This window comes from Myotis daubentonii, chromosome 3, assembly GCF_963259705.1.
Source record: "Myotis daubentonii chromosome 3, mMyoDau2.1, whole genome shotgun sequence".
In the NCBI taxonomy this organism is placed as follows: domain Eukaryota; kingdom Metazoa; phylum Chordata; class Mammalia; order Chiroptera; family Vespertilionidae; genus Myotis; species Myotis daubentonii.
In genome coordinates this window covers 66681524-66694660 of record NC_081842.1, presented here as the reverse complement: position 1 = coordinate 66694660, position 13137 = coordinate 66681524, and the positions used below count along the sequence as shown (strand labels likewise).

The following is a 13137-nucleotide window of genomic DNA, read 5'->3' as shown; positions in this document are numbered from 1 at the left end:
AAAAATGAATCAAGGTAGTAGAAACTAAGTGTAAAAAGTATACCAGCACCCTGGCTGGTATTGCTAAGTGATTAGTATGTCAGCTCATGCACTGAAGGGTTGCAGGTTCAATTCCTGATCAAAGGCACATACTTAGGTTGCAGGTTCTATCCCCGGCCATGGTCAGGTGCGTGTGGGAGGCAACCAATCCATGTGTCTCTCTCATATTAATGTTCCTCTCTCCCTCTCCCTCCCTCCCTTCCACTCTCTCTAAAAATCAATGGAAAAACATATCCTCGTGTGAGGATTAACAACAACAACAAACAGTATAATAGAAGCAAACATCGGCTTTCAGAGGAAGTCAGGGAAAGGGAGCAGATATTTGTTGAGTAACCTGTGTCTGATAATTCAGATATTTGTATGTATAATAACTTACATACAGAATAATTCAGATCTACTAAACACCATTCATTGATAAAGAGGGGTTCACAGTATTCCCCCACCCCCTTATCCATGGGAGAAATGTTCTAAGACACCCAGTGGATGCCTGAAACAGTGGATAGTACCAAATCCTATGTGTAATGTTTTTCCTATACATACATACTATCATAAAGTTTACTTTATAAATTAGGCACAATACGAGATTAACAATAACTAATAACAGAACAGTTATAACAATGTACTGTGATAAAAGTTATGTGGTCTCTCTCTCTCTCTCTCTCAAAATATCTTATTGTTCTACACTTATGTTTTGATTTAAAAGAAACACTTATGGCTTCTTTGGCATATCTGAATTGCCAGCATCACTACTCTTGCACTTTGGGGCCATTATTAAGTAAAATAAAGGTTACTTGAACATAAGCACTGTGATACCGTGATAATCTATCTGATAACCAAGAGACCTACTAAGTGACTAATGGGTGGATAACGAATATGTAAATTAGCTTCTGGGCAGTAAAATAAGCAAAAATTAAAGGCAAGAGAAAGAAAAGCTTTCTTCCTGAACTCTGAAATTCATTATAGGTTATGCTTTAATAAGTTGTACTCCAAAGAGTTGTTAATTTCACAGCAAAAAAATGAATTATCTTACCTTCTGCATAGATTTCATCATGATCCTCTATTTGCTCAGATGTTTCCAAATCTATCATTTGGCCCCAAAGACTTCTGGATAAATCTGAATTTCCAGCTGAAAATGATTTTGAAACTCCAAATTCTGAGGCTTTCTCCACTCCCTTTAATGTAACAGAAAAAGAAATTCAATAGGATGACGATTTTGTTCAGAGTTAAAAAATTTCTCTCTAGTCCTCAAGAATCTGTTTTTGTTTTTTTAACCAGCTACTAAAATAATTTCATTTTTCCATTTTTGAATGAACTGTGAGGCTTAAACATCCACCTCAAATACTTTCATTCAATAAACATGAAATTATAGTATGTTACCATGTTTTAACAGGTGTTCACAATGTATACATTTGAACAAAATGTTATTTAAACTTTAGGTAACTTTTGTTTGCAGCGGTTCTCAACCTGTGGGTCGCGACCCCTTTGGGGTCGAACGACCCTTTAGGGGGTCAGACGACCCTTTCACAGGGGTTGCCTAAGACCATTGGAAAACACATATATAATTACATATTGTCTTTCTGATTAATCACTATGCTTTAATTATGTTCAATTTGTAACAATGAAATTGGGGGTCACCACAACATGAGGAACTGTATTAAAGGGTTGCGGCATTAGGAAGGTTGAGAACCACTGGTTTAGAGCATTAGTTATGGGCCACTGACACTTGAATATTTTTAAAATAAAAATATAATATTTTATTAGTTTCCATGCTATTAAGATTTGCATATGAATGTGAGCTAGAGGCAGAGCAGCTATACTTCCTCAAATTACTACTCTGTAAGGAACCTGCCATGGTAGAGGCAAATTATAGATGCAACAAAATTGGGATACATGGTCACTGAACTTTAGTCTTCAGGATATTTTAACTCAACAGTAAGAATCTAGTAAAAAGTTGGCCAAATTCAGGGGTTTGGGGAGGAATTGGCAGAGGTGGACAAACTTTCTTGGCACTTTGGCTTACCTGCACATTATAAATGAACTAACTTTATAATTAAACCCCTGCTTTCCCCCTCCCTACAAACAAGCTTTTCTCCATGCCTGTTGTGTTCCCAGTCTTGTAACTTAGGTAGTGACAACTCCTTTCTTTCAGTTCCTAAAAAAGCTTTTGAATCTCCTCTCTCTCTCTCTCTCTCTCTCTCTCTCTCTCTCTCTCTCTCTCTCTCTCTCTCTCTCCTCTTCTCTCTCTCTCTCTCTCTCTCTCTCTCTCTCTCTCTCTCTCTCTCTCTCTCTCTCCAGATACAACATATCAGGAAATCTATTTTCAAAATGTATCCAGGACCAGACCCTTCATGTCATCTCTACTGCTATTATCCTGAAAGACACCACAATTTCCTGACAAGTTTTCTATAATAGTCTCTCACCAGAGAGATCCCTTCAAAATGAAAGGTATAACATGTTAGAACTCCACTCAAAACCATTAGTTTGAGTGCAGTTCATGTTAGAACTCCATGGGTCCCTATTTCATGCAACTCAGAATAAAAGTCCAAGTCCTTATAATGTGTGTTAAGGTCCTGCACCGCCAGGCCCTTTGTGAGTTCTCCAACCCCTCCTCTGCTACTTTTCCCATTGCTCCCTCTACTCCAGCCACACTGACCTCCTTGTTCATTCCTCCTCAAATATGCAAGCATGTTCCCAGCTCAGGACCTTTACACTGAACTTCCCCACTCTGCTGACTGCTCCCCCCCAGATATTCATATGACTGGGCACAAGCACTAGAAGATACTAAGGATTAGAAATAATGTCTATATTTCCTTGTTTTAAAATATTATATCCTTACCATGTATTTTCAAAATAAACATATAAGAGACAGGGGAGGTCCATCTTAAATTATATTTCAATGAAATAAACATTGCATCGATTGAACAACTTATTCTTTAAACTAGTTTATTGAATGGTAGCTCTGTTACCAGCTTTATAGTGAACATGAAGGGAAAAACAAAACTAAAATCTTCTGTTCTGAGAGAGTTCACTGTTTCTTGGTTTGTTTCATATAACATGTATGCAGAAACTCAAAAACAATTCTAAAGCAATACAGGGTGATTAAACAAAACCGTAAATACCTTCTAAAGTTTATTACTTAGTAGCTATGTTACAGATAAACATATAGTTTATAAAGGAAGTACCTCAGTTATTTCCATGATCTTAAACATTTTCAATGCAGACATACCTTGGAGATATTGTGAATTTGATTCCAAACCACTAGTAATAAAGTGAGTATTGCAATAAAGTCCCACAAATTGTGGGGTTTCCCAGTGCACATAAAAGTTATGTTTAGACCAGCCAGCGTGGCTCTGTGGTTGAGCATCCACCTATGAACCAGAAGGTCACAGTTCAATTGCCTGTCACAGCACTTGCACAGTTTGCGGCCTCAATCCCCAGTAGGGGGTGTGCAGGAAGCAGCCAATCAATGATTCTCATCATTGATGTTTCTATCCCTCTCTGCCTCTCCCTTCCTTTCTGAAATAAAAACGTATTTTTTAAAAAATTTATATTTATACTATAGTCTATTAAGTATGCAATATATTATGTCTAAAAAATACATTATGCTTAAAAATGCTAACCATCACCTGAACCTTCATCAAGTCATAATCCTTTTGCTGGTAAAGGGTCTTGCCTCAATGTTGATGAAATCGTACTAATTGTGAAATGCAATAGAGAAGAGCACAAGAAAGTGAAGCATGCCTGTATGTGCTCCTGATATGCCATGGCACACTAATTCTATTGTCCATGCTAGACTCTTTGTAGAAAATCACCATCGATAGTAGAAACAGCAGCTACAAGGCACTCCTACATTTCCTCTGGGTTAAGAAGTACAAACATGAGTTCCTTGAATGTGCAAACTTCATGTTCATATATAATAGTTTTGGGAGTAATATATTTTTGAAAGTACCCACTTCTTTTTTAATCACTCTGTATACAAGCAAATGTGTGTATGAGTGTCAAAATAATTCCAAAGAAGAGTATGAGAAGAGGAGATTAGGTGGTTGAGGTGAGGGGGGAGTTGTTTACTGAGAGGGGCATCTCAAGCTGAGCTTTAAGGGAAGGATCTGAATTAGCCTCTCAAAGAGGAAGGGTATCCCAGGATGGGGATCAACATGAATCAAAGCAAAGAAAGTCTTATCTTTTGGAGGGAAAGGAAATTAGCCTGACAGGGAGTCACACAGAATATCAGTAAAAGGGTTGTTAGAGGTAGACTGATAGAGGGCATTAAATGCCAGTCTTGATTTAGAGTTTCATCTGATGGCATGTAGAATCATGAAGGCTCAAGACTGAAGAACTGACACGATGAAAATGTTTGAAAAGCTCAAAGTAGCAGAATGTACTGGAGTAAGAAGATGAGTTAGTCTAACAAATCAGGATGAAGATGAATTGTAAATTGTAGTAGACAGTTGCATTTTGGGTGAGCTATTCCAAGACTTAATAGTTCTACCACATCTGTCTGATTCTAAGTGACTTCAACATCCCCGAGGAAGACCCACACACATTTCCCAACCTCAAGGTTTGCCTTGATCTTCTGTATTCCAACAGCTTTCCCTTTCATTGGACTTCAGCAACCCACTGACTGGTCATCCTGAACCATGTCATACAGAATTTTCCATTGGTCAAACCAAATGATGATAACCTCCTCTCCAACATCCACCTCCTATCCATGTCTCTCTTTCACTCCCCTACTCCATAACATTGGTGTCGCATCTAACCAAGTCCTCCAGTCACCATATGCCTCCTCTTTCCCTCAACCCATGAGTCTTTTAAAAGGTTCCCTTCTTTTCCTGCTCTGTGTGAATATTCAGCTACTATCCTATATAATAACACCGTAATACAGTGGGGCCTTGACTTACGAGTTTAATTCATTCTGTGATGGAGCTCGTAACTCAAATTACTCGTATGTCAAATCTAAAAGTGAACGAGTGAGACATGTGATGCTGGGCTGATGTTGTGGCGTTCACTGTGACGTTTGCTGCACCAACTAGTGGTGGGGTATCTGAAGCTGGCTCGTAACCCGAATTTTAGCTCGCAACTCAAAGCAAAAAATCGGCCGAGAGACGGCTCATATCTTGAAAAACTCGTTAATCGGGACACTCGTAAGTCAAGGCCCCACTGTACGTAAATCTACCAAATGGCAGAACAACCGGTAACTTTGACACGCACTGACCACCAGGGGGCAGAGATGCTCAATGCAGGAGCTGCCCCATGTTGGTCAGTGCACTCCCACAGGGGGAGTGCCACTCAGTCAGAAGCCGGGCTCATGGCTGGTGAGCGCATTGGTGGTGGTGGGAGTCTCTCCTGCCTTTGCAGCAGCATGAGGACCCCTTGGGGGATGTCTGCCTGCTGGCTTAGGCCCACGGAGAGAGGGCACCGGCTGGGCTGACGGAGCCCCCACCCCCAGTGCACAGATGTCATGCACCGGGCCTCTAGTCTATATATATATATCTCCTATCTAATAAAAGACAAAAAGGGTAATTAACCATACCTCCGCTACGCTTCCCATTGGCTAATCAGGGCGATATGCAAATTAACTGCCAACCAAGATGGCAGCCGGCAGCCACGCAGCTGAAGCGAGCAGGAGGCTTGCTTGCTCCAGTGATGGAGGAAGCCAAGGTTCCCCGCCTGCCACGGCCCGGCTCTGAGCTCCAAAAGCAACAGAGTTTCAATTATAGAAGCTAAACAAACCCCAGATACCTGCTTTCAGCCAGCCGTGGCCTCAGAGCTGGAACCGACTCTCAGCTCCAGTGACAGCAACAATGTTTCAATTATAGAAGGTAAATAAGTCCCAGAATAAAAAAAAAGAAAAAAAGGAGAGGCTGGGAGCCTCAGTTGCTGGCCAGCCTGAAAACGGCCCTCAGCCCCTCACCCAGACTGGCCAGGCACCCCAGTGGGGACCCCCACCCTGAAGGGGCTATGGCCAGCCTGAAAATAGCCATCAGCCCCTCACCCAGGCTGGCCAGGCACCCAAGCGGGACCCCCACCCTTATCTGGGACACCCTACAGGGCAAACCAGCCGGCCCCCACCCGTGCACCAGGCCTCTATCCTATATAATAAAAGGGTAATATGCAAACTGACCCTAACAGCAGAATGACTGGGAATGACTGGTCACTATGACACACACTGACCACCAGGGGGCAGACACTCAATGCAGGAGCTGCCCTCTGGTGGTCAGTGCATTCCCACATGGGGGAGCTCTGCTCAGCCACAAGCCAGGCTGATGGCTTCCAGTACAGCGGCAGTGGTGGGAGCCTCTCCTGCCTCCTCAGCAGCGCTAAGGATGTTCGACTACAGTTTAGGCCTGCTCCCCGCTTGCAAGTGGACATCCCCCGAGGGCTGCTGGGCTGCCAGAGGGATGTCTGATTGCCATCTTAGGCCTAATCCCCCAGGGAGCAGGCCTAAGCCAGCAGGTGGTCATCCCCCGAAGGGTCCCAGACTGCGAGAGGGCACAGGCCAGGCTGAGGGACCCCCCCCACTCGAGTGCACAAATTTTTGTGCACCGGGCCTCTAGTGTGTGTGTGTGTGTGTGCGTGTGTGTGTGTATACATACATACACACACACATATATACATATATATTATACATATACATATACATACAAGGCTAATATGCTAAGTGTCCGACCATTCAACCATTTGACCCGTAGCTATGATGCGCACTGACCACCAGGGGCAGACACTCAACATACAGGCATGGAAACATGGAACAGACTGATGAATCTCAGAGGGAATGGGGGAGGGGAAAGAGCGGGAAGAGATTAACCCAAGATTTTATATGCATACTAGAGGCCCGGTGCATGGATTCCTGCACCGGTGGGGTCCCTCAGCCTGGCCTGCACCCTCTCGCAATCTGGAACCCCTCAGGGGATGTCGGACTGCTGGTTTCGGCCTGACCCCTGCAGGCCAGGCTGAGGGACCCCACCGGTGCACAAATCCATGCATCAGACCTCTATTCTTACATAAGCCTCACATTTCTTGTTCTTTTGCCTTTCCACTGAGAACTTTCAGGACTGGATCAATCTGATCTATCAATTTTTGGTACCACAAAAAAAATAGGATTACCTGCTTCAGTCAAGTCCCCAGTGCTGTAGTTACACTGACCTTCCTTTTCTGTTTTGAAGAAAGCCCTGGCTAAATCTTCACCATGCTCCACATCCTTTGAATATACTCCCCCCTTTTCCACATAACAAGGTCTTAGCTGTTTTTGAGCATGTGGTCCACTCAAGTGGATTTGGAAGTCTTAGGTCCAGAGGTTATAACTGTTTAGGATATACCTACAGTTGTGATATACTAGGGAGAAAAATCAGAAAAGAAGTAAACAAGTTAACAGAGAAGTAGGAGAAGCAAGAGAAAACAGTGTTTAAAAAAGATAATGGAGAAGATTTCTAGAATAATAAAGTGATAACCAGAGAAATGAACATTAAAAAGTTTGAGGACAAAGAAGAGACCATTAGATTTGGTCAGTAAGTCATTTATGACAATTTCTGCAGAGTGGTAAGAAATAGAAACTGGAGTAAAATAATTGTGGACACTAGAGGATAATAAAAACACCATGGTAAGAAGTCCAGGCTACATATCCAAACAGGTTAGATTAAAAAACAAAACAAAACAAAACAAAAACAAGAAAGAAACTGTATGGCAATCAGAATGATGGAGGGATCAAATGAGGACTCACTGTTTTTTGTTGTTGTTGTTTTTTTTTTCGAGATAGGAGATTTGAGGACATAATGGAAAAAGAGCTATTGCAGAAGTTTTAGAGGAATAATAAAAACTAACCAAATGAGGACTTACTGATTTTTTTCAAGATGGGCTATTTGAGGACATAATGGAAAATGAGCTACTGCAGAAATTTTAGAGGAATGATAAATACCTAACCGAGTCAAGCTGGCTAACAACTACATGAAAGAGGAAAATGGCTCACCGATATTAGCAACCCCTCACCATGTGCTTCCATTACACCTGTAATTCTCCCAACAGCTTTGTTTATCCCTCGCTATATAGTGCACTTTCCCTGCGCACTATGTTATTTCTAGTGCCCCAAACAGAGGGCTAGCACTTAGTAGGCACTTAATAAATACCGGGTGGATGAATAAATGGTAAACAATGATATCTGGCCTAGGTTCCATTTGGCCTGATGCTCATAATCTCTATCAATTCAGATAAGTAATAACTCTTCAAAATACTACCAGGTAGAAGAACATTTTCCCAGGAAAAGCCGCATGATTGTAAACCATGTGGTGCACAAATGAACTGAGTATGGCAAGTTGCCAAATTGATACTCAGAGGCATGCACTTCAAGTGGTTTAATGGTATTTTCAACTTAAATGGTAGTTGGACTAAAAAATATATACATTTCAGGTCTCAGAGGTTATCTAATCCAATCCCCCCATCCCCTCACTGAATCAAACATATTTTCATTAGTCCTAATATTAAGTGACCATTTAGAATCCACTTGAAAACTCTTGTGATAGAAAACACTTATAAAAATGCCCACTCCATTTTTGGATAGCTCTAGTCAGTAGAAGATTCTTAATTGTGATGCACACATAGCTTTTACCTAGTGCATGGTCCCGTAGGTTAATGTAACTACAGTAGTCTTTCCAATCACCTGAGGAAGGCCTCTCCTAAGGCTTCTCCTCTCCTCTCCTCTCCTCTCCTCTCCTCTCCTCTCCTCTCCTCTCCTCTCCTCTCCTCTCCTCTCCTCTTCTTGCCTCAAGAACTAAGGCAACATATATATAGTCACATGGGAGCAAAAACAACATATGTGCAAAATGGAGACCTATTTGTATTTCTTTTCAATCTGATTATGTCTGACTCTCAATTTTCTTTCTATCTTAATTTGTGCAATATCCTTACCTCAATCCAGTGTCCCACATTGCCAGGGTCAAAAGCAGGCTGTGGAGAATATATACAGAATATTAATCCATAGCAATGTCATTATCAACTTTGCCATTTTAATCTATCCTTTTGACTAAAGCACATGGAAGTGTCCTTTGTTCTTTCCCCAAATTGTTTCATTAGAAACTTCAGCAACAAAAGCACTCAGAATGATAGGAAGAAGAAACACGGAGCCTTCTCTGGGGCATCTTCTGAATGTTTTCATCTCCTGCCGAGGCCCACCAGATTCCGATTCCCTTGGTTTGGGGCAGGGCCCAGGAATGAGCATTTGTCAAGCTCTCCTGGGTTAAGAGCCAAGATAGAGGAATGCTAGGTATTATGTTGCTTATAAAAACCCAAACACTGATTGCCAGATTTATTCAAGTGTCACAGAAGCAAATCTGCTTAGAGAAGGGTCTGCCCTTCTCCCTAGGCCAGTGATGGCGAACCTATGACACGCGTGTCAGAGGTGACACGCAAACTCATTTTTTTGGTTGATTTTTCTTTGTTAAATGGCATTTAAATATATAAAATAAATATCAAAAATAGAAGTATTTGTTTTACTATGGTTGCAAATATCAAAAAGTTTCTATATGTGACACGGCACCAGAGTTAAGTTAGGGTTTTTCAAAATGCTGACACGCCGAGCTCAAAAGGTTCGCCATCGCTGCCATAGGCCCTCTTTTTCGGGGGTAGCCTGTAGCATGAGGCTTCCTTTTATTTTTTTCTTTAATCCTCACTGGAGGATATTTTTCCATTGATTTTTATGGAGATTGGAAGAGAGAGAGAAAGACAGAAATATTGACGTGAGAGAAACACATTGATTGATTGCCTCTTGCACAGGCCCTGGGCTGGGAAGGAGCCTGCAATCCAGGTACGTGCCCTTGGCTGGCGTCGAACCCAGGACTCTTCAGTCCACAGGCTGACGCTCTATCCACTGAGCCAAAGAGGCTAGGGCATGAGGCCTTCTTATCTTACATACAGGAGGGATATTGTTTGGTCCAATAAGAACTGGGGGAGGGAGGTACAATGAGGGATAATCAATCTTCTACTGTTTTACAGAGCAGAACATGAAGTAGAAATCACATGAATTTCTACCAAGGTCAGTTACATATTAATCAGACAAGTCATACACCTCCTTTCTTCACTCTCTGTAACATTCAAAAACTTGGAGAATTCCCCCTAATAATCACTTAATGAATAGGGGTATTTGCTTTGCTAATGATTCAGGTGGATTTTTAAATAAATAAGGGAATATCTAAACACGGAGGAGGAAAAGATATAATACTTTCACTTACATAACAGTTCACCTTCAAAGTGCCTTACAGAGAACTTATTAATGCAGCTGTGCTGCTGAATAATTTTGTTACTGCAACAAAGAGCTGATTCTATTAAAACACAACTGAATTCTGAGGCGCTCGTGATTTTACCATTTCATCCTCTAGACCAGCGGTTCTCAACCTGTGGGTTGAGACCCCTTTGGGGGTCAAACGACCCTTTCACAGGGGTCGCCTAAGACCATAGGAAAACACATATATAATTACATAATGTTTTTGTGATTAATCACTATGCTTTAATTATGTTCAATTTGTAACAATGAAATTGGGGGTCACCACAACATGAGGAACTGTATTAAAGGGTCGCAGCATTAGGAAGGTTGAGAACCACTGCTCTAGGCAGTAACAGTGAGCACTAGCAGCAAAAATCCTTCCTTTGGAGTCCTAAGAAATTGACCCAAATTTTTACTTTTCATCATCAAATCTATATCCATAACCTTTTTTGGGTCCAATGGAACTGGTACATTACAATAGACTCAGACTGTTTCTAACTCTAATGCCCCAATCTGTACCCTCCAGTATCTGGGACAAGTGAAATATATCCAGTGCGTTATTTAGCTGGTATATTTAGAACAAACTGTAAGCACAATTGCCTAGGGCCCTCAGAAAGGCCACATGTCTATAGATTAGATTTTTAAAAAAGTATAACTTAAGGGTGAAAACAGCTGGTGAAACTGCTCTGGGGCGGAAAGCTGAGAAGCCAGCTCCATTTTGGTACTCTCACCTACATTTAAGGCATTTATTTTTGTGGCTGTTAAAAAGGTAGTCTGTGCAAAGCACGCCTCCTGTGACTGACTTTGCACATGCCATTTACATATGTTTCAAGTTTAAAATGGGGTTAGTTTACCATGGGATGCTAATTCATCAAAAGAGGGAACAAATACAAAGAGGGTCTATTTTTAAAATGATGGTTGAATTTAGAAATTCAGAATCAAGTATTGATATATTCAGTATCCACTTGCATTGATGAATTCATTTTAGATATTTTGTAATCAGGCCGAGAACTTAACGTGAAGATCTTCCCCTGCCAATAAAGACCAGTTCCCTGATTTGCAAAACATAAAAAATAAAAATGAATGTGCGGGAATTTCTCCAAAACTCTGGGGTGGTAGTAAGTAGGAGGCGAAAGAGGTCGTGAATTCTCTTCAACCAGACGAGCACTACCAGACTCTCCGGTTTGTAACAAGCAGAAACTGAAGTAGAAATCACATACATTTCTACCAAGAAACAGTTCTTCATGATGCTGCCCACCAAAGCCGCAAGGTACCCAGACCCCAGAGTTCCTAGGGCCCCTTCACCAGGGCAACGCTGGCTCCAGGGCGGTCAAGGCAGGGGCGGGCCAGGTAAGGATGCTCTGGGCAGAAAAGGGAGGAAGCACAGGCGGGGACGCGACTGGCCTGGGAGTCAGTTACGGTCCCGGCGCCCCGTAACTCCCGATTGGGATAGATCACCTTGGGACTCAGCTTCCTTGTTAATTGTTTCCAGCGACTCAGCCCCGTCCTCTTCCTTGAGGAGGACCCTTCCTGGGGCGCCAGCAGCATTTTCCAGGTTCAGACCGGGAGCTGGGCCGAAGCAGAAACACCCACTCCTCTGCCCACTCCGCTACCGCAGCTCCCTGGGAATTGTAGTTCCCCCGCCCGTAAGGAAGGCAGGTGCGGGGCGCCGGCGAACCACCATTCCCAGGAGGCTTTGCGCAGGCAGAGCGCGTTAGCTCGGTTACCCGTGGCAACGGCAGCCGTTCAAGGTCCCGGCTTTCGCTCGAGTTCGCGAGGAGATTACTTTTGCCTTTTCCTGGCGCCCGGTGATGACGCAATGCTCCCTGATTGGCTCTGCATCCGAGGCGGTGATTCTGCTAGCGGGACACGTGGAAACGAGCTGTGAGGAGGCTGAGGGGTCTCCAGACAAGAACAGTCTGGAGGTTTGTCGGTGAGTGAGTGCCCCCTCTCCCTGAGAGTGTGGGGACTACCACGGGTGATGAGTCGCGTCGCGCCCAGACACTTCCTGGTTGTGTTGCGCTAACTGTTGAACTCCCCACCACGAATCCCCCCTTGCCTTCTCTGGTTCTCTCCTGGTGGCTTCCGTGTCCAGATTCTCCCAGACCGTGTGAGCTTTCACCGCATCTCTGAGTAAAAGGGACCTGCTTTCAACTGGCCTCTGCTAAAGGGTCAAGTTGTCAGCCGAAAGCTTCCCCCGGGCCGCCCAGGATTCTGCAGCGGGTGGGAGGATCCCGCATCGCTGAGCCCAGCGCTCCGCGAGGCCTGGAGGTGGCTCCTGGAGTGGCGGTACATCCGTCCTTATGGACCGAGCATGGATGTTTGCGTGGACAGTCCATTCTGGGTGCATAAGGCAGGGTAGATGTTTAGAGCGGGAGCTTTGGACTAGCAGGGGTGGGCAAACTTTTTGACTCGAGGGCCACAATGGGTTCTTAAACTGGACCGGAGGGCCGGAACAAAAGCATGGATGGAGTGTTTGTGTGAACTAATATAAATTCAAAGTAAACATCATTACATAAAAGGGTACGGTCTTTTTTTTTTTTTTTTTTTAGTTTTATTCATTTCAAACGGGCCGAGGCCCGCGGGCCGTAGTTTGCCCACGGCTGGCACTAGCTACTTCGTGGCTGCATGACCTCAAGCGACTTGCTTAATAACTCTCAGGCCCCTCGGCAAAATGGGGGCGATAGTACTGAAATCATTGGAGTCTGGTAACGATGGAAAGACAGTGTATATGTATAGAACCCTTCCAGGAAACGTAAACTAAACTGGACTTGAGATTGGTGAAAACGAGATCAGGGAAACCGTGCCCTCAGAACTTTGCAGTGGTCTTGGGACCCGCTCCATCTTCA

General features: G+C 43.3%; 1 protein-coding gene across 2 annotated transcripts in view; it reads right to left on the bottom strand.

Annotated features, from left to right (window-relative positions):
- The window catches only part of CCDC191 (coiled-coil domain containing 191), an 84753-nt gene extending 72733 nt beyond the window's left edge, over positions 1–12020 (bottom strand). The window contains exons 1-3 of one of the 2 annotated variants that reach the window (XM_059687801.1): positions 11747–12020; positions 8938–8976; positions 1070–1211 (exon numbers count right to left, since the gene is read on the bottom strand). In XM_059687801.1, the coding sequence (XP_059543784.1) occupies positions 1070–1211; positions 8938–8976; positions 11747–11836 (271 nt within the window). In that variant the 5' untranslated portion in view covers positions 11837–12020. Of the gene's footprint in view, positions 1–1069; positions 1212–8937; positions 8977–11746 lie in introns of those variants that run through there. The other variant, XM_059687802.1, reaches the window with a different exon arrangement.
- Between the last annotated feature and the right edge of the window lie 1117 nt (positions 12021–13137).